Below are 25211 nucleotides of genomic sequence, written 5' to 3'. Positions count from 1 at the left end.
GGAGGAGGAGGAGGAGCCGGCTCGGGGAGGCCGGGCCTCTCCCGCCCCTCAGCTGGGAGCCCGCAGCGAGCCGGGGCAAACTTCAGAGCCGAGGCGGAGCGGAGCGGCGCGGAGCCGGGTATGGGGTAGCCGCTGCGCCCTGCTGCGCTCGCCCCGCCATGTAGGCAGAGCCCCTGGGGGCTGCGCCCGAAGCTCCGCGATCGCACCGGGCCGGGGGGCACCATGCGGGGCGCCCCGGCCGCCGGGCTCCTGCCGCTGCTCCTGGGGCTGCGGCTGCTGCTGGGCGGCGGTGCCGAGGCGCAGTACTCCAGCGACCTGTGCAACTGGAAGGGGAGGTGAGGAGAGACCCCCGCCGGGCTCTGAGGGGAGAAAACCGGGTCCTCCCCTTCTTCTCCCGGGAGGGAAGCCGAAAACAAAAGGGGGCTCGGGGGAGTGGGCGGCCAGCGGGGGCTGCAGGGACGGAGGGGGCTGGACCCCCTCTGCCTCAGCGGCGAGGAGGAGGAGGAGGAAGAAGAGGAGAAGAAGGAGGAGGAGGAGGAGGAGGAGGAGGGCGGTGCCGTGCCCGCCGAGGAGAAGTTTCTCCCCGCGCCCATCTTCCTCGGGCAGGATCCGGCCGCTCCGCTTTCTGCCGCGGCTTCACTTCGGAGCAACCCCGGGAGAAAGGGGCAGCCCCGGTGCGGCTCCCCCCGGGACCCGGTGCACCTGCGGGGCGCCCCCCCGGATCCCCTCCGCTGTCCCCCGATGCCCCCCGGTGTCACCGCCCCGCTCCCGGTGCGTCCTGCCGGCTGCTGGCGGTGCTTGGTGAAACCTCTCCACTCCTCGAGTGTTTATCTGGCGAATTATCTCGCCTTTAATTGCTCGTAATAAGTTTAGCGTCTGTGGTTGGGTCTGGGACCTCCTGGGCTGTTGGGAGTTTTCAGCGGGTGTTGGGGGATCAGGCGTTCCGTCGGCTCGGAGATGAGTGCTCGGGGAGTCCAAAATGTTGACTCCGATGTTCTGCTTAAACCTCAGTTTCCTTAAAATAAAGGCTTGGCCAGCTTGTGTTGGTAAGGTATGTTGGAGCAGGGAGAGTGCAGAGTGGGGAAGCAGCTGGACTGACTCGCAGTGGAACAGTTTCCTAGCTGTTACTGTCTGAAACACTCTGATGCCTGCTATTTACTTTTTCTGAACTTTTTTTTTTGTCTCTTGACCATTGAAGTGTAGTTAATCCCAGTGAATCCACTTGAAGGTGAGTCCATTTGATATGGACCAAACATATTCGTTCTCTGGCAAACTCCTAATTGTATTATTTCACTTTTCCAACCCCTTTTCCTTCCCCCCCACCCAAAAGCTGTTCCTCCTTTCACCCCTAAGCCCTCTAGCTGCATGTAGGTACCTGGACCTTACCACATGGTAACTGCATGGTTACTGCACCATTAAAAAAAAAAAAAAGTGACAAACCCTTCTATTCCTGTCCTGGCTGCTTCTTATTTTTGTACTGTTTTTGCAGAGCGAGCAGTGACCATCCATGTCACTTGAGCAGGGCTGGAATAAGTAAAGCCTTGTGTATCAGCTAAGGGGGTGATGCTTGGAAAAAAAAAAAAAAAGAGTGAAATATCATTTCCTGTTACTGAGTTCGGGGCGAACGGGTGATGCAAGCTTGGACTCACTTGCCTGTTGTTGCTCTGTTGAGCCAAGCAGGACCTACGATGACAGCTCCATGACGATGTACGGAGGAGGAAGAGCTGCCTCCCTGCACGCACTGCTTGTCTGGTTCAGCTGGGTGCTTCCACTGATGGCCACAGTCCAGGCACCCAGGTGGACAGGGGTCTTGGGAGGTGTAAACCAGGCTGGCTCTGGCCTCACTGGTAGCAAACAGGTGTCTTCAGAAGTGCTGGCAGTCCTAAGGGTGTTAAATAGCATCTGCTTTGTCCTGCAGGACTAGCAGTTAAGAAGGAAAGAAAGGTACTTTGATGTACCAATAAATACTGTCTAATTAAGTATTTCAGTGTGGATACTAATAGCTACTTGGGTCAGAAAGGATTTTTATTATGTGGAATATAATGTTTTGAAGTCATGTGATATTTTTTACCTTAACTGTTTGAAAAAAAAAACATGAACTTGAATGCCAAAATCAAACCTTTCTTCCCATAGAAAAGTTCTAGGTTGTATTGTGCAGGCAGAATTGAGAGTCTAGTCATCTCCTACAGTAAACCTGAAGGTGTTTTCTCACCTTTACATACATGTCTGCATTAAAAGCAATGCTCTTAGAAGTAGAATATGTTGGATGTGACTTTTTTTTTCCACATTAGCTTGTGGAGAAGTCGACCAGCTAATATCCCTGAGTACTATGAAGAGCGTTGCTAGGATTCCTATCCATATCCCTCATGCTTCCAGGGGAGTCTGATGCAATGCACAACGCGACACCTGCAATTTAAGTACACTCAGTAGGCCATAGAAGCATCTTAATAAATAGCTTGGTAGAGAACTTGCAGGAGAGCGTTGTCCAAAAGCAAGCAGAAACTTCACTGTGGTGTGCGTCTGGTTATTACTCTCACTGCAACTTCAGGTTTTCGTGTTGCAGTGACTTCACCATGCTGTGGGCAAAACTGCCCCGATGACATAGGAATATGCTAGTCTGGCCTTTTTGATATAGTCTGGAAGAGCAAGAATTCTGCTCTGATGTGGCTGAATCCATCGGTCTTGCCCTTTGCTCCAGTGGATTCTCTGGGGAAGTCTTGATGATCCTCTAGATTGTCATCCTTAATTAGATCCCCCAAATTAGGATCTAAAGTTCCTTCCCTGTGTTTGCTGAGGGATACTGGGAGGACATGGGTACTTCGAGGATTCTTCAGAGCATCTAAAATGGAATAAATAAATGGCTAAACTAGATGGTGCAAGTATTCCCTCCCTGTGTCATCTTTTTTGTTCCTCTGAATAACACCTGTTGCAAGTTGCAGTGTCGCAGCTTACTGCACCAATAGATCTTCCAAGGCAGACACAAGGGCAGGGCTGAAACCAGAAAGAGAAAAGAGTGAAGAGACAAACGTAGTGATTCAGGATGTTCTCATGGATCGGTATGAGGAAGTAGTATTTGTAGATTTAAGTCCCAATAAACTGCACAGGTCTGAAGGAGGTGATGGATGGTTCATCCATCGCTGTAACCATGAGACTGCTGCCCTATCTCCTTGCTATATAAGTGAAAACAAAAACAAAACTCAAACAAACTTGGGGGGAAGAAAAAAGGCTTCTGGTCCTCCATTATTATGTGGACGTGCTGTGTCTTATGGCTGGCTACCGACACCTAAATATGACATTAAACAAGCTCTGTGTGGTGACAAGTCATTTTGACAGAAAGCAAAGTGACAGGTTTTACTGGATGATGGTGGTTGCTATTAAGTAACGCCAGCATGTATTTTGAAATCTGCTTAACTTTTGAGTCATCCTTTATTATAAGGCTTAATGCGTACAGGTACTTGTGCTTGATGCATCTGTCTAATGGCATCACTCTTGCCTGTGGGATATAATTGGCTTTCAGAAGATAATTTCAGAGTCCACCCTGTTTTTTTTGTTGCTGTTTGAACAGCATGACTGTTTGAACAAAATTAATATTGAGGCTTTTTTCTCTGGCAGAAATTCACTGCCTCACTCTTGGTAGGATCACTTCCTACAGCAGTTTCACTACATTAGTTCAGAGTTTTGCCCCTGGTATCTTCCTTCTGTTTAAGCACTAAGGCTTCGGAGTGGAAGTTCCCAGTAGAAGGTCTGCAAAACCTATGCAGCTTGTTTTGATGTCTGGAGTAGGAACAAGTGATGCGTGAGGGTTGTTTTTTTGCCCCTTTGCTGCAGGATAAGCTTTACGCTATTTCACTTTACTTATTTGCTGCTTGTGAGTGAACAGACTTCTGTGTTTTCTGTTGAGTGGCATTGTGCTCATGCTGCAGTGAAAACTGACTTTGTGGACCAGATGTGGATTTACAGTCAACTTGAAATATCCCATTGAAAGTTAAGTTTCCTGAACATGTCAAGTACTACTGAATTTGAGGGCAAGAGACTAGAGGTCAAAAACTCGTCCCTCATTTCTCCTCATCTGTGTGCTTGATGTGGCTTTCAAGATTATTCAAAAGCACATGTTTGCAGGCACTATTATTATTAAATATGACTTTTTTTCCTGAGCTTCCTCATGTAACCTCTATCAAGTGGGTCACACTGACACTCACAATAATGAGTCACATCAACAGTAAATGCAAACCATATGTTGGCTTGTGTGTGTGGTTTTTTTCCCCCCTTATTTTACACATGGCTTCTTGTTACTTTCTAAATGCTGACTTGAATTTAAACCCTGTTCAGCACCTGAATATCTCTTTGGGGTGGGGAACTACGTAGTTGGAGGTTTCTGTTGAGAAACCAGAGCTTGATGTCATTGCTTGAACTATGCTAAAATACATTCTGTCTTTGCCACGGATTTCCTGTGTACCCTTAGACAAGTCACTTAATCCTTTTTACGTTTTTCTCCTGTCGTGTTTCATCTGCCTGTAAATGGGAGCATTCTGAAGCTTCTCCAGAGTACTGCAAAGCAGACCAAGGAACTGCGTTGAAGGGTCTCACGTTGGGTGGTGCTCTATGGGCACAGAATAGATGTTTATATTTGGAAACTGGGTATGCAAAGTGTAGGAGGAAAAAGAGGCTTGGTGGTGAAATGATTTGCTTATGCTCACATTCTAGGTTTGTGACAGCTCAGGGACTGGAACTGAAGGCCCTGATTTTTGAGTAATGGCCCCAAAACCTTCACCAATAAACCAGGCTTCCCACAACTTTCTCTTTTAACTGAAGTGTCTACAGCACTATCATAGAGTAGATTGGGTTGGAAGGGACCTTAAAACCCATCTAATTTCAAGCCCCTGACATGGGCAGGGACACCTCCCAGCAACCCAGGCTGCCCAAGGCCCATCCAGCCTGGCCTTGGGCACTGCCAGGGATGGGGCAACCACAGCTTCTGAGCAACCTGGTACTTCATCACTTTCATAGCAACAAAATTCTTCCTGATGTCTAACCTAAATCTACCCTTTTTCAGTTTAAAACCATTGCCCCTTGTCTTGTTGACACACTCTGACAAAAAGTCCATTTGAAACTTTCTTGTAGGCCCCCAAGTAATGGAGCCTCCCTTTGAGTACTGAATATTAGTGCTTTAAGTCACTCTGGGTAGAGAACCTGTAGGGTTGGCCCAGCAGCAGTGACATGCAGCAGAAGTTGTTCAGAGCTGTCCTCAGTTTAGCCATAGGCAATCAAAGGCCAGTTTTCCCTCACCCTGCCCTGGTGGGCTGTCCTCCTCTCTAATAGCTGGCTCTAATAGATCCTTGTGTTGCTCTCCTGTCCCATCTCTGTGATCATTGGCACTTAAAATGGCTGCTGGGGTGTTAATTTTTTGTCCTGGTGCTGGGTAAGGACTCAGGAGCAGCAGTAGCCTGGTGTCCCAGCACTCGTAACTGGCCACGTGCTCGCTTTCTTTGCTAAGCACCCAGAGCTGTGTGTCTGCTCGTAGCCCACCATGTAGATCTGCTGGGCTAAGTTTAAACTTCATACTGGGGAGAAGAGGAGCATGGCACACATACAGAAAAAAAAGGAGCATAAGTCAGTGTCTTCTCACCCCTCCCAGCCTCCCAGTTTGGAGACTGGGGCTGCCCAGCTGGGGGGTGTACCAGTAGCACCCAGAGCATCCCTTTGCTCCAGTTCACAGGGTAAGCTTGGCATCCCTCCCAGTTTCAGATCCATTGGGAATATAGACTTGGAAGGGGAACAAAGTACTTGGAGAAAGGTGGAGTCTGATCTGTGAAGCTGAGACCGTGCTGGTTTAAGCCACCAGGAAGGGAGCTGAAGTGTACGTGTTTTAGTTAGCATGAGCCAAGTCATTTGTCACAGCTCAGCTGATGGGCAGTAACTGAGGCTCTAGTAATTTAATTGCGTTTGATCATGTGCTTATATCCTATTTAATTCTGAAGTCAATTACTAGTGGTTTGACTTTTTCTTTTGGGAGATGATTTTAAGTTGTCCCATAACATTAAGCTTGCAGCCTTGCAAGAGATGAATGCTTCTGACGGCTGCTGGCTGGGCTAATACTCAACCCTGCTGCAGATTTCCTGGGTTTGTTGATGTGGCTCTTTGAAGGTTTGAGGTTATGACAGTCACTTTACTGGCTCCGTCATTTGCCTAACTTTCTCTTTCTTTCTTCCCTCAGTGGCTTAACTCACGAGTCTCACAAGAAGGATGTTGAACAGGTCTACCTCCGCTGTTCTGAAGGGTCAATAGAGTGGATGTATCCCACGGGAGCACTCATAGTCAACCTGCGACCCAATACTTCACCTGCCTCGTACAAACATTTGACTGTTTGCATAAAGCCCTTCAAGGACTCTGCAGGAGCAAATATTTATTTGGAAAAAACTGGAGAACTGAAACTCTTGGTCCGAGATGGAGAACGCAGCCCCAGTAAAGTGTACTGCTTTGGCTATGATCAGGGGGGCCTGTTTGTTGAGGCCACTCCTCAGCAGGACATTAGCAGGAAGATTACAGGCTTCCAGTACGAATTGATGAACAAGGGGATTGCATCTGATTTGCACACGGTTTCTGGTGAGTTCTGGGATAATGGTCATATTTTCACGTACTGTATTGAATGCATAACAGATGGTGGAGTGAGTGAGTGGGAAAGTGGTTGGGTCTGAATTTCATGTGCTTTTAAGGACATGTTTTATAAACAGGCTATTGCGGAAGAATTGATTTTTTTTTTCCTTGCTGTTGTTTTTTGGAAGCTGGTAGCATAGGCTGAATTCCAAATGATTTGTTAAGGGCTACATTGTGAACGGTTCTCCCCTTACAGGCATGGGGTGAATCACAGGAACTGGCTTTACCCTGCAGTGAACTCCAGTGTGAACTGGGCTTCCGAGCCTTGCTGTAACAGTTTTCTAACCACTATTTTACTCAGTTTTTAAGACCCCACTGCATGTTTTGAATAACAAACATTTAAACAAGGAGGAACTCCTTTTCCATGATTTTTTTTTCCTCTGCAACTACTGCTGCTTGCAAACCTAATTATTGCCTTTTTTTTTTTTTTTTTTTTTTAAACAAGGAAAATGGTGTGTTCCTTCCTCAGCTCTGGCTGGTACACTCTCTGGAGCATTACTGTGTGATGCTTTAACACGGTGTCTTCTCTCTCACCCATTCTGTAGAGCAAGTTCTGCAGTGTTACACCAGGAAAGTTTGTAGGAAGGGGGTGTGGAAAAATTGAAAGAGTTTACAGGCCTGAAAAGTCTGATACTAAATAATGAGCTAAATATTATTTGAGAACAAAAGCTCTAGGTGTAACCTAATTATGCTAATCAATTAGGCAGTTTGAAAAAGAAGAGTAACTAGCATTTGTGGCGGATGGCAGGGGGAATGGGAAATTCTTTTCAGATAGGCAGTATCTGATCCCTGCTTCTCCTCCGTGCAGAATTGCCCCTAACTTTTACCCTGAAACCTAGGAGGGGAGATTTCCAGTACAGCTGGAGGACCAACAGGCTGAGGACAGTTTGTCCCAAAGGACTAGGAAGGCATCAAGGTTTGGGTGTCCTCAGTGGGGAGCTGTGGTGGCAGCCAGATTTCTCTTTTTGAAGTGGTGTGGAGTGAAGGCAGCCCCACAGCAATGCACACTTGCAATGTCTTGGCCCAGGGTAAAACTCAGCCTAAAATCAGCCCCAAAAGCAGTATGTAGGCTGCCGAGTTTCGGCGGCATGGAAGCCCCATGCTTTGGCTGAGATGCTACTTGATACACAGTGGTGTGGCTAATTAGACTGCAGCTGTATTTCTAGGCAGCGCATCTCTCATCCTTTTTTGGGATAAATGATTGCAGAGCTCGAGTCCCATTCTCCCTCCTCCCCTCGCTCCCTTCCACAACAGGACCCTGCATTTATATGGCTGTATATTTGTGCATACTTGCCACTCTGCTAGCATTTGGATGTTGGCACACTGGTTCAGATGTGGCTTTGTTTTACACAGATCTTAGTTTGACCCTGATAGACGGTTCGTAACTTAGCAAGACAGTAGTTGGCTGAGGGCTAATGCAGTAACCCCAGTAACTGATAGATGGCGTGTTTGCCATTAAAACCAAAAAAACATAAACACAAATATTCAAATATTTAAGTTGCCCTCTTTGCTCCTGCCCTGTGTGCAACTTGCAGGGCAGCATCGAGGTTTGTGCATTTAAAACAGACTTCCCTGCCTCTACGTTGTACGAGTGCTGCAAAAGAGGTTGGGTGTCTGCAACTGCAAAACTGCAGAGCTGTTTTCCCAGCAAGATCATTTCTGCAAAGATGAATATACTGTGCAGAATGCTAGCTATGTAGTAAAATTCCATTGCAGAAAACATTAAATACATTGTTTAATCAGTTATTTGGAGAATGTTCCCAGATTCAGTGCTTCTTTCTTTGGCTGTAAGGATGGAGACATGGGCAGGCTAGCCATAAGCAAGTCGCTTAAACTTACCAAGGAAAGTCCTAGACACTTTTTTTCAAAGAAAAGTTGAAATTTCTTTTGCATATAGGTAAAAATATGTGAGAAGTAATGCTCATTACTGCTGTTTTTAATTTGCACATAGATACGGTTTCTCTTGAGTTTTGCTAAAATCAAGAGGACTCGCTGCTGGCATGCTCACTATCCCCGCTTGGCACAAACTGCAGTGTTTTTAGAACTGAGTGCTCCTCATTCCACATAAAATCATGGCGATTTCTGAAGCTGATGGGAGCTTTCTTCAGAGACTTTCAGAAGGCAAAGTGAGGACTGAATCCAATTACAGCCTTCCTCTTTGATAGGCATATTAAATCACTTTTTCTGTGACTGCTGTATTTTCAGCTGTAACAGACACTGATTGAATTTCAGTGCTGTCTTATAAAACAATGTGGTAGGCTATCTGCTTCACGCTCCAAGTGTCTTGTTTGGACAGAAGAAGCTTTTTAATAGTTCATCAGCAGAGCCTTCAGGGCAAACTAGGGATCTCTATTGTATTTTAAATTATTTCTCTTCCCTTTTTTTGGATCCCCGGACTCTGGGGAGTGGCGGCGGGGGGTGAAAACATGATGAAAATGCCATACATGACTCTTTCCACTACTCAGTCAGATGAGCACTTTTATTCTCCTATAAATATCTATATGTCTGGGGAAACTGCCAAATAGCTGCCTTGTGAGGCTTCTATGGAGCAATATATTTGGGGCTCTCTGCAGTTCATGGACCTCCTTTCTTCTGTAGCTGCTTCTAGTTTTTCTGTGAAACCTCTGAATAAATGCCCTTTGCCAAGCCTTTCGTTTGGAGAGGAAGTTTACGAGTGACTGACTGAAATCACCGGTGGCCTCTTCATCGGAGGGGAGGCTCGAGCCAGAGGCAAGTGCTGACCTTAAAGGAGCTGAAAACTGGATTTGAGGCTCAGTGTTTCCATCCAAGAATACTTCATACTTGGTCACACAAGTGGCTTGAGGCACTTTGGTGGCGGATTGAGCCCGACCACCCGTCTGTGGTGGCTTGGTGGTGCGGGAGGTGGGTGTGAAGATGCTGCTGCAGAGCGGGGCGGAGGAAGCTCGCACGCTTCCTGGCCTCGGTTAGCGAAGAGCTGAGGGCATGAAGGGCACGTTGTCATCTGGGCTCTGCTGTAAAAGCCCCAGGTGTGGGGTGCTCCAGCCCTTTCCTTGAGCAATAACTGCTCCAGCAATCACCAACGATTTCTCTCGACTTTCCTCAAACGGTGTGTTTGTTTCCTGGTGATAATTATTGTACTCTGCCCCTGAGTTTACTCTCTCTTCCTAACCTGGCATCCCCAGCTCTGATTAAAGAGTGTAAGTCATCTGTTTAATACTTTAATGACCTGTTGTGTCCTCGTAGCCCTGACATTGCAGGGTGCATCAACAAATCAGCAATGCTTGGCAGGGTGCCTGTGGTTTAATTAGAAAACCTCAAGTTTTATTAGTTGACAGTCATTCTTTCCCACTTAATCAGAGCCTAGCAAATAATTTAGTAGAAAACACACACAGGTTCTGAACAGGCCTTTCCCTTTTCTCGGGAAGGTTGAATGACACAGCACACCCTTACAATTTTCCAAATCTGGGGGGGTTTACCCCTTTTGCTGGCTCTGAGTTTGCCTCGTCACATTCTCTTAAGGTTTCCCTAGCCGTAGAAAATACTCTGTGCACCAGTATGTCCTAATCTGGATTGCTGAAGTTTGGTACAGGATAGTTTTTAGTACGGTGGTAGCCAGTGAAATAATGCATTCATGGTGCAGGGAGTTTGCAGTTTCTTACCCTGGGAACAGCAGCAAAGGCAAGGATGCTACAGAGCTGGTTTTCTGTAACCAAGTGCTCCCACAGGAGGGTCACCTTGACAATTCAGGTGCCTTGGTGGGTATGTTCTCCCCTTGATACCCAGAGATAGGTGACTGAAAATGCTTCTGATTTCAGATTAGGCTTTGGATTGGATGCCTGTATAATTCCCATGCATGCTGATGGTCCATTAACTCCAGATTATGCTTTCAGTAGGCTCTGGAGCCTCGTGTTTGCCCAAGTGAAGAACTGAGGCAGGGTGACATTTTGGCCTGAGGCCATCTGAGAAGCTGCAGAACTTGTTTAGGTTGTTGAGTTCTGTTGATTCTAATCTTTGTTGCTTGGGCTGGAATAAAATACCCCGTGTCTCTCTTATACTGGCAAGGAGATGTAGGTCTTGCCAAAAGAGGTCTTCATCCCTGTAGTTTCTAGCAGTTTTCTGAGGGTCATGACCCACCAGAACTCGGCTGTGGCGGAGCACATGCGTGCCTGGTCTGGGTCTGCCTTGCACCGGGGCTGCTTGGGTTAAATTCCTGTGAAAAGTGTGAAGGTCCCTAGAGAGTCATTTTCATTTTCAGTTCTTCAGCTTCTGCTCAAATAATCTGAAATGAGGATCTGCAGGTTTGACAAAGCATTGTGGAGGACTCAAAGACCTTTATTTTGTTACCTGAAGTCTGTGTTCAAGCTCTGGATGCAGCTTTGTGCAAGCACAGTTTGCTTTTCCCATTGTACGCTCCCAGGGATGTCTGTAATTTGATTGTTGGAGCTCAGGAGGTAAATGGAAAGCAATTTCGTTACCCACCCACTTTTGTGTAGTAAAGAAGTCAAACTTTAACAAAAAATATCCCTTTATCTTGATGGCATCTACGCACTTAGTGCAGGTTCTCGTAACTGTTTTGTATGTTTTCTTTATTAATGCTGGGCACCTGGCTGAGAACATTAATAGACAGGAGGTACAGTGCTCGAGTGGGTAGCTGAAAAACACCACAAAACTGGATAAATCCAGTTAACTAATTAAGAACAGTATTCAGCTATTTCCTGTATGCTGTTAATTCACTGGCCTGAGAAAACAGATTGGAAATTAAGAAAGCTCATAAATATTTGGGCTATGCCAGTGTTTCTCCTAACAGATAGCTTTCTGAAGCACCCTTCTTAACTTCTGATCCTTCCTTTCCTACAGTTTGGGCTTGGCAGAGGTGGGGCACCAATCTGCCTTATCTCGGTGTGTTCTCCCAGAGCTGTTGCCATCACAGCTCGGAGGCTCCTAATCTCACCCATTCTTGTGGTTGCTCCCAAATGTCCAATTCCTTTTACTTCTTGCGGGCTGAATGTGCTGCTAAGCTTTGTAATTTGAAGCAGCAGATGCACTGCTGTGTTTTTCACTTCTTGCTAAAGTCGAAGCAGTTTTGCTTTTCATACGGGAGGCTAATTAACAGGAAGCTGTGGCTGGCATGCCTGCTCTCTGCCAAGGTGCGTGCGGCATGGAAATCGCGGTTTGGCCCCTGGTGTGCTCATCACTGGCACTAGCAGCAGAAGTGATGGAAAAAGACACTTGGAACACTTAAACTGAAAGTCCCCGCAACCTTTATGCTTAGCACAGGTACTCTTGAGTCACTGTGACCATCCGAGGTGCTGGCACAGAGCTACATGGCAGGGCTGGGAGCACCGTGGTGTGCTTGGGGCAAAAGCATTCCAGTAGTCCCCATGACTTCTGAAAATTTGTTTTCTTGACCTCTTTTTTTCACACCCCCAGTTTTCTGCACTACATAAAACTCACACCTCTTGGGGATAAGTTGTGTTATGGAAAAAAATAAAAAAATAAAAATCTGAGCATGGTGTGGTTTGACTTGCACTTAACAGAATTTAAACAGCACTCCTCCCACCAGGATTCGCTTGTGAAATGCATAACGAGCAGCAAAGCAGCGTGGTGGGATCTGCTGTTTAAGGCTGAGCTAGTGTTGGGTGGCATGCACACATGGGACGCTTTCTGGTACAGCTGAAAGTTTGCTGCTGTCTTCTATGCTTTTTTATTTTTTTATTTATTTTTCCTAAGAGGTCAGCAGCAACCCACCAGGAAGCAGCCTATAATGCCATTGCCCCGAATACACCAGCTTCATTTATTGGCTTGCAAGGGACCCTTTTGACACTCCCATTTTAAGATATGTTATTTTCTGAATACTTCTTTGTGTGCTTATCCTCTTTGCAGGCAGGTTTTCTTTAGCAACTATCATGTCTTTTCGCATGGTAAGAGATGATACCACCAAAAACAAAGTAACTCCTAATGGAAGAGAAAATCGGATTTTTGAAAAAGCATTTTTTAAGAAACTAATTTTCAAGGGGATGTTGCTTAACTGGGTGTCATGGGTCCACATCTGAATAGATCACACTGTGGCTGTTGTGTAACAAAGTCTGGAATGGGATTAAATTTGAGGAGCTAGAAACCTGCTCTAATTATTCATGTACCTAAAGGGGCCAGATTCACAGTGAGTGACTGACTGGGAGGAGAGTTAAAGAGCAAAGGCTTTTGGGGCTTCTTCCTGTGCGAAACGATTTCAAAGCGCAGTTCTGATGCATGGGTAGCAGAAATGCCCTACTGACATTGTCTTAAATTGAGCAAGGGAGACAATTTTGGGCATCTGAGCCTCAATAAGATCAAAAATATTGAAGCGAGAAGTCTTCAACAGAAAAAATAAAAAATAAATAAAATGGAGCAGTGCCCTAATTTAGTCTCTCCTTTCCCCAAGCAAATGAGTTTGACAGCAGTCTCCTGTTGCCCCGCGTGTCCTTTGATGTTGCCAGGACAGTAGCTCATTCTGCAGTGGGCAGACGAGGTGACAATGGAGCTGCAATGATAAATACACAGCTGCAGGGGAGAGCATGTAAGAAAATAGCTTATTTTTGCTAGACTGGCCACGAATGCCGTTAGCTTATTTCCCAACTCAGTGGGCAGTCAAAACCAATAAGCAGTCAGGTGAATTGTCCGGGCAGCTGGGGCTGCGCTTTGCTCTGACCTTTATGTACTGCAGGAGATAGTCCCCACAAACAGATTTGCAATCCAGCGGAGTTGCTTGGCAGTCTTTAATAACGGTCTGTGCTTGCTCGGCAAAAGTGTTTAGTTTGCTAATTCCTGAGGCTGTAGTTATAGAGGGGATGGGGGGGCTGCATTCCTCACCCCCTCATCTCCCCCCTTCCAGGAGGAGTAAGGAACTTGGGTCAAAATGTGCCTATGTTAGGGGCTTGATTTGCAGGGCAGAAAATCTCTTTAGCTCTAATCTGTCGCAGAAGTCAGAAAATATACACCGTAATATTGCACGAATACTTGGCAGCTACCCTGGATCTAAAGCTGTGATTTTCTAAATCTGACCTTGGGAGGCTTAATACTGGGTCAAAAAAGCCACAGCCATATGACACACAGCTCTGATCCGGCATTAATTTCTGCTGATGATTCAAATATGAAAAACGATTATTATTTTTTGTATACATGGTTCTGTGGGCTTTCTGCCCCCTCGGGTATCCTACACCACCCCAACTCCTGTATGGGGTCTGGGCACTGACTCCTGCAGTAGGCATGGGCTCTGCAGTGGGTTTGTGCTACCTGGGCAGAAGAGCAGTTGCCCGCGTGCCTTCTGCATCAACGCTGTGCTGCCGGCAGCCTCGCAGTGAGGTTTAGTGCTGGGCTGTGCACACGGAGCCTGGCTTAGCTTCCTGATGCCTTAACCCATCCCCAGGATTGTTTCTGTTTGTGCAGGATGGGCTCTGCCCCAGCAGAGCAGTTGCTAGCTTTACACCACCATAGTCTAGGTCTAAGTGGAAGTGAAGAAATGTAAGGCAAAAAAAGGAAAGGAAGAAGTCCTAGCCTTTGTAGGACAGGTCAATGATGATGTAGAAATGTATGCTGTTAAGGTTAAAAAAAAAAAAAAAAGCGTATCTGTCTTAAAGCTTTTCCTGTTACCAATGAAAAACCTGAAGAAACTTTTAGGGTTAACTGAACAGTGATGTTGCCTGCATGAGACTTAGCCTGTGCACAGTCCTATTCAAGAACAGGCTGATCAAATAAATGTGGTTTTAAAATGAAAACTGGCCTTGTTCCTTCAGAGCTCTCCCACATACCAAAAAGAATTTGATTTCTAGAAACAGGAAGAAGGGCCTGTGTGGATGTGAGTGCAAAAGTGCTTTGCAAAAGTGCTTTTTTTTTTTTCTTTTTTTAAGAATCACTTCATCTTTGATCTGTCATTACTCCGCTCTCAGGGTTTAAGTTTAACCAGGCACTTGTTACTAATTCTATTCCCCTGCTCCATGGGAGGCATTAATGGTCCGAAGAGGAGGGGAGGTCGGGAGGGGCTCCTGCCGGGCTGTAGGTGCTGCTCCAGCCTCTCCTGGGCAGGGGCCCTGGCACCTGAACTATGCCATGTGCCTGGCCACACAGCTTCCCTGGGCCACAGGAGTGAAAACCACTTACTTTTCCATCTTCTGCCCTGCAAGCGTCGCATGCCATCTTGGCTGAGTGTTTTGCTAGCTGTCTGTCAGAGGCAAAACCAAACAAGACATCAAAACTTTCTTCATAGCTTTATGTTTTCCTAGATCTCATTAGAGCGTGCTTTTACAAGGCCACGGAATGACATTTTCTTTAGAAGAAAAACATATTTTCAGAGGGAATTTCAGGAGTGGATGAGCCAAGCCATAAATCTCTGCTGGGTTTGAGTCAGGAGAAATATTTGCTGGGCAGCACAGGGGCAGCGCGGAGGTGTGATGCTGCAGCTGCGTGTGCTGGTGGGGAGCCAGGTCCTGCCCAGCCCTTCCTCCCCTGCAGGGCAGGGGGAGTCCGGAGCCTTCCCTTGGGCACCCAGAGGCACCGCTGGCTCCCCATGCCCCAGCTGTCCCCGTCTGTCCAGCGCCTCCAGTCCTCTGTCCCTGCTGGGGCAGCAGCGCTAGGTTTGAGGAGGGAGAGAGGCATCTCCTCTGGGATAAACAAATCAACTTTTTTTTTAGTATTGGTTTTATATTGGCGTCTTGTGCACAAGCACCAGGAGAAATTCTTAGCAGTTTCTTGCTGTATGTTTTCCTCTTTAATTGCAGGAAGAGAGAGAAAGCAAAGAAATGGCAGATGATTACAAATACTGCTTGCCCAGGAACGTGTGTGAGCGTAATTGCAGAGAAGCTTCTTGTTTGCTGGGCTCTCTTCTCTGGTGCACTTTGAACAGTGGAAATTCAACTGAAAATCTGGTTTGCTCAGTAGGGCTATTTGGATGGGATACGTTTCAGGCCTGACTGTAACTGAGGGTTTTTATAGGACTGGTGATGCAAGGGGTAAGTGCAGGAGCCTGGCGCTGGCCTTGCTACTGTGGCATCACTGCCTGCCCCAGCGGGGCTCTGTCACGAGGTTTGCTGCAGCAGCGTCGAGCCCTGAGCCCATCACTGCCCTGGGGACAAGGGGGGAGGCAGCAATGGAGGGCGAGCAATGGTCACATACAGCAGGAGGGGAGGCAGGGCGGGGAGAAGGTGTTTGGGACATGCAATAAGCAGTCTACAGGAGGTGGGGCAGCAGGAAGCGTCTCGAAGGTATAACACTTTGCAGAATTTCTCCTGGGTTGATGCAACTTGTGCCTGGAGGTCAAGTTTAATGGTGTCTGATGATGCTTGAATAAAAACTGCTTTGTGATTTTTTTGTTCCTTTTTTTTTTTTTTTTAACAACAACAAAAAACAAATGGCTGTTTGTGTTTCTAGCTGACCTTTCAGCTCATTTGTTAGAATGGGTGCTGCATCTTGGAACAGCAGAAAGGCATTGACTCTGCAGCCCCAGAGGACCCTTACGTGCTCTGTAGCTGCTGAGCCAAGTTTCATTTTGAAAGCTGTAGCAAAAGGAGCTTGCCTAGTACCAAATCTCTTCCTCAAACTGTTTACATAAATAGTCTTCTTTGGTGCTTAGGATTTTAATACCCTCTTGGAAGACATTTCTGTGAAAAGATAAATTTCTGGTTTATGGCCTCTTGTCTTAACGTTTCTCAGAATGCAAAGGTCATCACATCTCTAATGGTGAGGTTTACAGTATACTTTTTTTATTCTTTCTATGCAGGAAGGAAGTGGTATTAACTCAATTCTCTTGGCACAATCCATGGCACAGCATGCGAAAGTCTGCATTTCATTAAACTTATTTGCAGGTTTAAATAGTACTCGGTCATGGTCTCTATTTTACAAGTTACTTCTGGAAACTTGTATATACGTGCAAGTTGGACTGAATGTTAGAAAAGAGCTGGGACAAGGAGCTAGTAGAGTAGTTGCTTTCTTTTCCAAAAATGTAAAATCCCCAATATCCTTGCTTCAGGTAAAGAAGTCAGGAGAAAATCTGCAGTGCAGCAGCATCCTTGTTTTGGCCCAGCTGTTAAATCACTGTCTTGTCCTGTACCAAACAGTGGCTGAGTTGTGGCTGTAGAAGAAGGGAGACTTCGAGTTTTTTATCTGTGCTCATGACTGTTGTTCTGAGCTTCCTTTTCTGCTCAGTACAGGGGCTCAGGTTAACTTCCCAGCAAATGCAGGGATGAATCCTGCCTTCAGAGGAGCACTAAGCTGCCTCAGTACCTGATCCATAGCATTGACTTTCTACTGGTCTTAGAAGTACAATTCCTCTGGACCCTGTGTGCAAAGTATCATCGAGCCAAGGGGCTGGGAACAGCGTGGGTCCAACTGTCAGATTTGCTCCCTGGTTTGGTGTTTTCCTACTGACATGCTAGGAAAAGTGCAGTGCTTGCAGAAAGCCATGTAATCCTATCCGTCCAAAGACAGGAAAGCCCTGTAAAACAAAGGAGTGATGAGAGAGCTCCTCTGTGTGTTGTGACTGGGTGTCAGTAACTTCCAGCCCAGCTGGGGAGATGCTCTGTGTCGTCCGGCCACATTTTCCCCATCTGTGTGGCTGCAGGTATTTTGTTAAAAGCAGGTGTGCTCTGTTGGCTTGAGCTCCTGGCTAATATCTTCATTTTAAATTTAATATGTATTGAGCTACAGATGTATTGATATAGTTCTAGGTGGTGTTTCAGTGTGGGGGTAGTGAGTGTTTTGAGGCTCAGTGTTATTTTGGCTTACTCAGGAAGGGCTTTCTGAGGGGGTGAGGAAAGTTGAAGGTATATTTAGAAAGGAGATGATTAGTCAGAGCCTGGTAAACCAAAGAGTTGTCAAATTCTTGTCTACCTCTGCTGAAAAGTAGCAGGTATTTTAGTTTCAGATATGAGCTGTGAGAGGCTGATTTCATGGCAGAAGTGATGCCCCTTCAAAAAGGAAGCCTAGGTAAGAATTAAAAGGATTTATTCAGCTTATTAATTTGTGAAAGCAGGATCAGGGGAAGATTTTTTTTTTTTTGTGCTCATACGATGTTTGCCCTTAAATCCTTGTGCCCAAGCTAAATCACTGAGCCCGTGATCAGTTGCACCGTAGTCATTTCTGCTAAGGACTCAGAAAAATGACTGAGAAATGCACCATCATTGGAGAAACCGCATCTGTATTTTTATAATGTGCTCCCGGAAGCCTGCACTCTTGTCTTTCCAGGAAGGAGACTCATCCTACGATGCCCTTTTCCAGTATGGTTGTAATTACAGAGCTGCCAGCGAGAATTTAAAGGGTGTGGGTGGGTGTTTTTTTGTTCCATACGAACCAGTGCTGATGTCAGACTGAGAGCTTTCATCCTGGAGACCGAGGTCTATTGTGCCCCACACTGGGGCTGTTTGAGGTCCTGCAGCACCGGCTGGCGTGGGGTAAATCAGTCTGGCCTGTGACAAGGCCCCTTTGAATGTCTTCTGCTGAGCCTGGCACCAAGAAGAAGAGCCGCCTGTTTTAATCATCAATTCACACCTAGGGCTGACAGAAAATGCTCCAACCCTGTTTGGATCTCCCCCGTAGCTTTAGGTACTTAAAAATGTCTGATTGCTCTTCAAAGGGTTATTCAGAAATACGAATGCGTGGGTGACGTACGCCAAGGAAAGTGGGAGCACAGAGAAACCGGCCGTGTGCTTCCCTCCCCCATGATCTGCACCTCTACCGCACCGCACGCGTGTACAGGCTGCTTAATAAAACCAGAGGGTATTCCTCGGTAAAGTGGTTTTCTGCAATTACTTTGTGTTAAATGTTTTCACTTCTGCTTAAAGGGTGTCTCTCTTCCTGTGCGCGCTGTCAGGGCGGTGATGTTATTCAGCTACCCGGAGCCGTGGTGCGGATGGGGAAGGCTGTGTGAGCTCAGTAAACGGAGGTTTGGGACGGTGCGTGAGGGCCTGCAGCCCAGTTGTTCAGGCTTTTTGATAGCTGTGGGGTTGGGGAGCATGCTGAGAATATGCAAGACAGACTGAGTTTTATTATTTGTTGGTTAGAAGCTGGTTTTGAAGTAAGGTAAGGTCGGTCAGAGCCTTGGGGGGCTGTTGAAACAAAGGATACGACACTTGCTGGAAGGAAGACCAGGCCTGTTCTTGTGGGTGCTGTGATATCTACAGCCAGGGCCCGCACAGACCACTTTGAATGTGTCCTGCAGGGGGCTGTTGTCCTAAACCACAACGATGGCCCTTCAGATAACCCCATCTTACGCTTTCACAGCATAGAGGGTTTGCACGCAAGTGCCCCAAACCAAGGGAGGAAGGGCTGGAGATGCATGTGTGTGCCCTGAGAGGACGCCAACACCTACCCGCAGCTCACGAGGTGGTGGGGAGACTCGTGCTACCTTGCAGCACTAAATGTGCCCTTAAATCCATCCCCAACCATAGCAGGAGATTGTCCCTAGACAGCTCAACTGTTTGGCACTGACTGGGTTGGGGGCCTTCTGGAGCTCAGGGCACCTCCTCAGTGCACATCCCCCTCTCTTCCTGAGCATTTCTGCCTCCCTGCGGAGAGGACCAGCACCGTGTTCGACAGTGCTGTTGGCCAACAAGTGCAGTCTATTGTTAGCATCGCCACGTCCTCCTCGGTAACATCAGGTTCAGAGGGCAAATCGCTCAAAGCAGCTGGGACATGACTGCTGGCTTGTGAGGAATGATGTAATTACATCTCCCTCTGCGGGGAGGTGAATAGAGAGGCTTTTGGAGGCGCTGGACGGCGGGGTGGAGGGAGAGGGCTGCCTCAGGTTACTTCAGGTCAGGATACTGTCAAAATCCATCAAAGGCATTCCCAGGAGAGTCAGCAGCCGACGTGCACAATGCAGGCTTTATGCCACAAGCGGTGTGGTTGAGTTATAGGCATCTGGACTTTAGGGGGCTTCAATAAAATGTTGCTTTTCTCTTTTTTTTTCCTCCTTCCCCTGCTGCTGTATGAATTAAGACTCTTTGGCTTATCGAGTTTAAAGGAATTAGGGCAGCTGATGTTGATGTTGTTGTTGCTGCTGCAAGTTTGGAGACTTGCTTTTGGACACGAGAACCTGGGCAGCCCTCGAGACGTCCCCAGGGAGTCGGTCATCCAGCAAACACAGTCTCTTGTTTAGCAACTGAGCCTGTTTCCTTAGAAAATGAACATCTTCGCCCTCTGTGCATGTGTGATTTCTTTTTTTATTTTTAGTTTTCATATAAATAAGAATGCTTCCTCTTTTAGCTTGAAAGTGTGCATGCCGTTTTGATCTGCTGATGGAGAAAAACACCTGCCACCCAATCTGGAGTGAATTAGTCCCGAAGTGCACCCCAAATAACTAAACTGCGGCATAAACACACGGATTCCTTTATGGCTGTAATTCAAAAGAAAGCATAGGCATTCCCTCCTTCTTAGGACTTTGTTTCTTTTGTGAGACTGTATAGGAATGAAGCTTTGGTTGTAGCGGGTGAATGTTATTTGCTTTTTAATGGTCCATTTACCTCGGCAGTAATCCTTCACAACTCGCTTTCCATCTGTGCTTGCATACCTATTTTTTGCTACTTGCATGATGTATTTGATACTCTGTGAATGCAGATGTGGGAGCTGTTCCACAGAAGAGGATTTCTGTTCTTCATATGTCTGGTATTGCAGCGATGGGTGGTGGTAAATGGTTGTTAAATGAGCTTGCATGCCACCAAACTGCTGTGAGTCAGCATGGATCTGAAGTAGGTTTTAAGTAATGATCTAGTGTGAGCAATACTGAGCACTTTTAATTTCCTCTTGCATTTAAAAAGGATGCAGGATTTTGCCTAGAGTCCACAATTAAAATGATTTGGTTCCGTGTATATGTGTGTGCTTGTTCATTTGATATATTACAATGTCAGTCTATTTAAATTGAAGGAACCACTTAAAGTATTTTCTTTTTCATCTTTAATGCAGTTGCTTGTGTTGCACTCCTTCTGAGAACAAAAATGGCTTAGTCATTTTGTTTTTTCAATTTTCTGATGGGGTTGGACGAACTACAGAGATGTCTGGTCTAAACCAAGACTGTTTTCACTCAGACTTAAAAAAGCTGGGATGCCTTTTTATTATTAGATCTTTGCAGAGCAAAATGTCTGGAATCTGGCATCAAAAATCCAACTGTGGATTTTGTGGATGTCCATCAGTTGTGCTTTGTTTCAGAACTTCTCTCGGTGTGAAAATGCTGTAGGATTCCCACAGGTTTGCAGGTCACCTCCATTTGGGGGATCTGACCCAGGTCCTGGTTGGGGCAGAGGGAGACTGGGGAAGATGGGAGTTGGCCCTGGATGGGTTTGGTAGGTGCCATGAGTGAAATGACTCTGCGGTAGGATGTTATGTGACTTACAATTTTCTCTGTTAGATGAAACTTGGATGTTTGGTCTAGCCACTAATCAAAATCTCTTGAGTCTAAAAATTAAAATATCTTTAGACTGACTTTATTGTAGTACTCAATTATGTCCAGGCTTTGGCTGCTTCTGCTTTTTTCTGGATATTAAACATTTTCCAAACTTTTCCAAGAAAGAGATGAAATGATATGTAGGGCTGTGGGGGAAAGAAGGACAGTAAAGGGTGACTTGTTTCTAAAGGCCGTGGAGGCATTCAGACTCGACTAAATAAAAATGCCCGGAAGATCCAGATGCTTTAGTAAAAGTATTTTGCCTATTCCTAGTCTCTTCTCTTAGAGCTTTTTAACCTTTTTGAATTATTCCTTCAAATATCTCTGCCCAGAAATCTGCATTTTACATCCTCTTTAATCCTATTAAACAGTGTGTTACACTGTGTATTAATCATCTGACTGGAGCAAATCTGGTGGATTTGGTTCAATAATCCTTCTTTCTGGATCACCGCCTTTCTGGGACCTTGGAAAAAATAAGAGGTTTGCCCTGTCTTACGTTAAAGACTGGCTTGTGCTGACTAACAGAGGAGGGCTGATGGCTGAGCATCAGAGGCACCGGCTCCGCGTTGTTTAGGCTAGCTTAAAAGTACTTCGTAGTGCAATGGATAAACTTCTCCAGAAAGCAGGCAGGGGTGAGAGGAAGGGTGTGACAATTTGGGAATCTGGTAACTAAGTGTTTTCAGATGTTGAGGTTCAAAATCTGCATTTTTTTTTTAGGGGGGTGGGGAGGAGGGGGGTGACTTCAGCTTCGGGTTTGATCATGGACAGTGTGATGACATGAGCTGTAGCTCCAGAGCTTCGCCTTTGGCTGTGCTAATCCAGGCAGAACAGCTCGATGGGTTTTCATTTTTCTGACTGATGTGCAAGCGAGGCTTTGAGATGACATCAAGTGAAAGACGTGGGCTCTGATCCCTGAGCCTCCAGTGGACAGACTTAATTAGCATCCCTAGGCAGGGCAGACCCTGATAGTAAGCAAATTCCTGAACTCAATGGGGTATTATAGAAACATCTGTACTGCAACTACAGTACCTTCTCCTCAGAAATAGCTGGCTGAGTACAAAGAGGAGCCACATTCTTGCATTGATTAGATTAGTGCAGATATCCAAATGTTTCCAGCAGTACAGGAAATGGTCTTTGTACTGCTTGAGCTCTACCAGATACAGGCTTGAGTTTCCGCTTTGCCTTGACGCCCTCCAACACATGCACTTTTTTTTCTCCTCTCTTTGCCTCCCCCTCTCTGTAACCTCCTGGATCTTTGATGTGGTGATAGAGTAAGTGGCTCGTGAAATAGCCCAACAACGCTTGATAGAAATTGTAAAAAAGAAGCTTTGCCATCAGCCTGTAAAAGGCACATGACCTTCAAAGCGTTTTCAAGAGCTTTGAATTTACAGCAGATCACTCTGCAAATGCACCCAGTATCAAAACATTTTGCATAAGAGCAGTGAGCGTGTGGGGTGTTTGCTAGATAATATATCCCAGCAGGAGCATTAAAGAGATCCATATTCCAGCTTAATTACAAAAATCTCATGGGGCTAGGGTTAGCCAGCATTTCTTGTAGCATTGATGCCTGTCAGGTCTTTGGACTACTTGCTCCCCCCAATGAGATTCTGGTTGATTTAAAACCGGCTATTTATTGCCTCTCTTCTGGTCCTGTGCTAACTCTGCCCCTTTCTCTCCAGCTCCCTGCCGACCGTGCAGTGATACAGAAGTCCTCTTGGCTGTCTGCACTAGTGATTTTGGTGAGTTGTTGCTTTCCCCCTCCCTTTGCTGTCCCTCTTGATGGTGGCATCTGTCACCAAACCTCCACAAACAGCAACAGAAACCTACTCGTGCCTGACAACTCCCACCAGCACTAAATGCTGTCCTAAGGGGCTGTGTGCATGGGAGAGGGAGGAGGACATGGTGTGAAGAACCTAAAAAAGTTGGCACTTGGTGTGAAGAACCTAAAAAAGCTGGCACTTCCCCGGGGTGGACAGAGAATGACCCTGCAACCACGGTGGAAGTAGAAGTTCAAAGACTTCTTGGGTACATCTACTTGCTGCCCTAAAATGGGCTGCTGACGAAAGACCAAAAGTTTCAATAATTTTCTGTGCTTCCCTTTTAAAAGGGGAAATTAATACTAGCTGGTATCTGTGATGGCTACAGAACAGAAAGTACGTTGTCTGAGAGCCCTAAGCATGTATCTTGTTGTTATGACTCTTTGCTGGGTTTGATGCTATTTTTCTGATGCAATTATTTTTGTGTTTAAATTTAATACGTGGGTACCCTTTCTGGGCAGGTTACGAATATAAACTGTAACAAACACAAATATGTGCTGGAGGTTACTAATATAAACTCAGTTCTAAAAATAACAAGGGACCAAAACCAGGGCTGCTGTAGTGAAATCACTTCCCCTTGAGCTACCTGGTTACAGGGGGCTGAGTTTGGACCCTGTCCTTCCAGAGGGGGCTTTGGGAAACCCTTCCTCACGTCCTTTTTATGTTCCCAGTGATCAGAGGCTCCATTCGAGATGTAACGAACGAGGCAGAAGAGCAAGAATCAATAATTCACGTCGGCGTCAACAAACTGTACAGGCAGAAGAGCAAAGTCTTTCAGCTCACAGGGGAGAGTGGGAACTGGCGAGGACAAATAAAGACCCTGCTGGAGTGTGGGGTGAGACCAGGAGATGGAGACTTCCTCTTCACGGGACGCATGCACTTTGGGGAAGCCAGGTTAGGCTGTGCCCCTCGATTTAAAGACTTCCAAAGGATGTACAAAGAGGCGAAAGACAAAGGGCTAAATCCATGTGAAATTGGCCCAGATTGAAATCCCCTGTTTGGCTGAAGATCGCTTTTAGCGTTTGGCCAGGAATATTTCCTGGCCGTGGTGAACACTCTGAATAAAAACGGTAACTGAGAGCATGGCCAGATCTGGATTCAGGCTGAGACCCTGCAGGACACATCTGCAGCCTGCGGTGCTGTTAGACTAATGGAAGCAACAGAGGTACGAGCTCAGAAGGCTGCCAAGCAAGCAAGGCTGGATTTTTAACCAATCTTGTCCTTATGAATTAAGTTATTATATTTTTTTAGTGACTTCCGTAGGAAAACAAACCAAGAAAACTCCCGTGTCTTAATAAAAAACCGAAATGAAAGCCAACATGCCTTTGTATCTTTTTAATACTAATTTTTAAAAATGTCTTAAGCTGATGTAGCATTTGGTATGGCGTATTCTGTATAAATGGCTGAGAATGTGATAGAGCACGATAAACCATCCTAACATTGATGCTTTGTAAAAAGCTTGGTGTACAATTCACAGTTGTTTCTTACGACAGAAATTTATGGAGCCAAACTCTTGTGTGTGTGTTCTTTTTTTATTTGAAAGAATGTACAATCGCCGCCTGCAATTTTTCGTCCAGGCTGGCAAATTCTTTCCATTCCAGAGAAATAAAGGTCCCTGGATTTGACACATGCTGTTGGAAATCTGTCTTTTCCTTCTCCGTAAGGCCAATCTCAGCTGCACCAGATGTGCTCATGGATCAATTTCTGGGCTGCTTGCTTATTTTGTGGCTTCTCTGAGCAGAAGCAGAGTTCCTGTGAGGCATTGGGAACCGCAGTTTTTCAAAGGGGAAGCAGGAGCTATTTTTGGAGATTTTTAGACACGTGGCCAGGCAGGGCTCTAAGTGTTCTTCTCTCTGATGCCTATGGGGTTATTTTGGGAATGGCTCCAAGGAACAGGCTGCCCCTTCGTCTTTAGCTCAAAGCCTTTGATCACCCTGGCTGGTAGCTGGGTGTGGGGTGGGTGCCTGTGCCTGCCTGCGGGTCCCAGGGCCAGGCCACCTCGTGAAAAATGAGTGCTCTCATCAGGGTCACTCGTGTAGGCAGAGCCCCATGGGAGCTACAGGAGCTCTCCCCTCCCTATTCAGTCCCATAATTCTCTGTAACCTGCAATATATCATTTTAGTAGTACCTTCCCAAGGATTTTTAACCTCTTGCCTGTGCTGCTTCTTCAGCACTTTCTACTGCTCTGACTTTTATTTTAGGCCATCAGCTTCTTTACGTAAAGAATTCCTCTTAGTGAGTCTTTTTGCATTCTCCCTCAAATCTCCTAAATCTCCTCTATGTGGTTATTGCTTCTGAGGCTCAGGGAGGAGGTCTGGAGTGACTTGGAGGCTGGTCTTCTCAAGTGGAAG

The 25211-nt window shown here is 46.2% G+C and overlaps 1 protein-coding gene across 1 annotated transcript; it reads left to right on the top strand.

Annotated features, from left to right (window-relative positions):
* METRNL (meteorin like, glial cell differentiation regulator) lies at window positions 1-24485 on the top strand. Its single transcript, XM_035561843.2, has 4 exons — window positions 1-335; window positions 6215-6603; window positions 22723-22782; window positions 23532-24485. Exons 1-4 carry the CDS (start codon window positions 223-225, stop codon window positions 23846-23848), a joined length of 879 nt encoding a protein of 292 aa, XP_035417736.1. The 5' UTR covers window positions 1-222; the 3' UTR covers window positions 23849-24485.
* Window positions 24486-25211: the final 726 nt, after the last annotated feature.

The sequence above is a fragment of the Cygnus atratus genome, chromosome 18 (assembly GCF_013377495.2).
Source record: "Cygnus atratus isolate AKBS03 ecotype Queensland, Australia chromosome 18, CAtr_DNAZoo_HiC_assembly, whole genome shotgun sequence".
Taxonomy (NCBI): Eukaryota; Metazoa; Chordata; class Aves; order Anseriformes; family Anatidae; genus Cygnus; species Cygnus atratus.
Note: the sequence above shows the minus strand (reverse complement) of the source record. Positions and strands in the feature narration are given on the sequence as shown.

Coding starts and splice junctions, on each gene's coding strand:
- METRNL (XM_035561843.2), top strand. CDS start 223: ATGCGGGGCGCCCCGGCCGCCGGGCTCCTGCCGCTGCTCCTGGGGCTG. Junction 6,604..22,722: donor TGATTTGCACACGGTTTCTG/GTGAGTTCTGGG, acceptor CTTTCTCTCCAG/CTCCCTGCCGACCGTGCAGT. Junction 22,783..23,531: donor TGTCTGCACTAGTGATTTTG/GTGAGTTGTTGC, acceptor TTATGTTCCCAG/TGATCAGAGGCTCCATTCGA.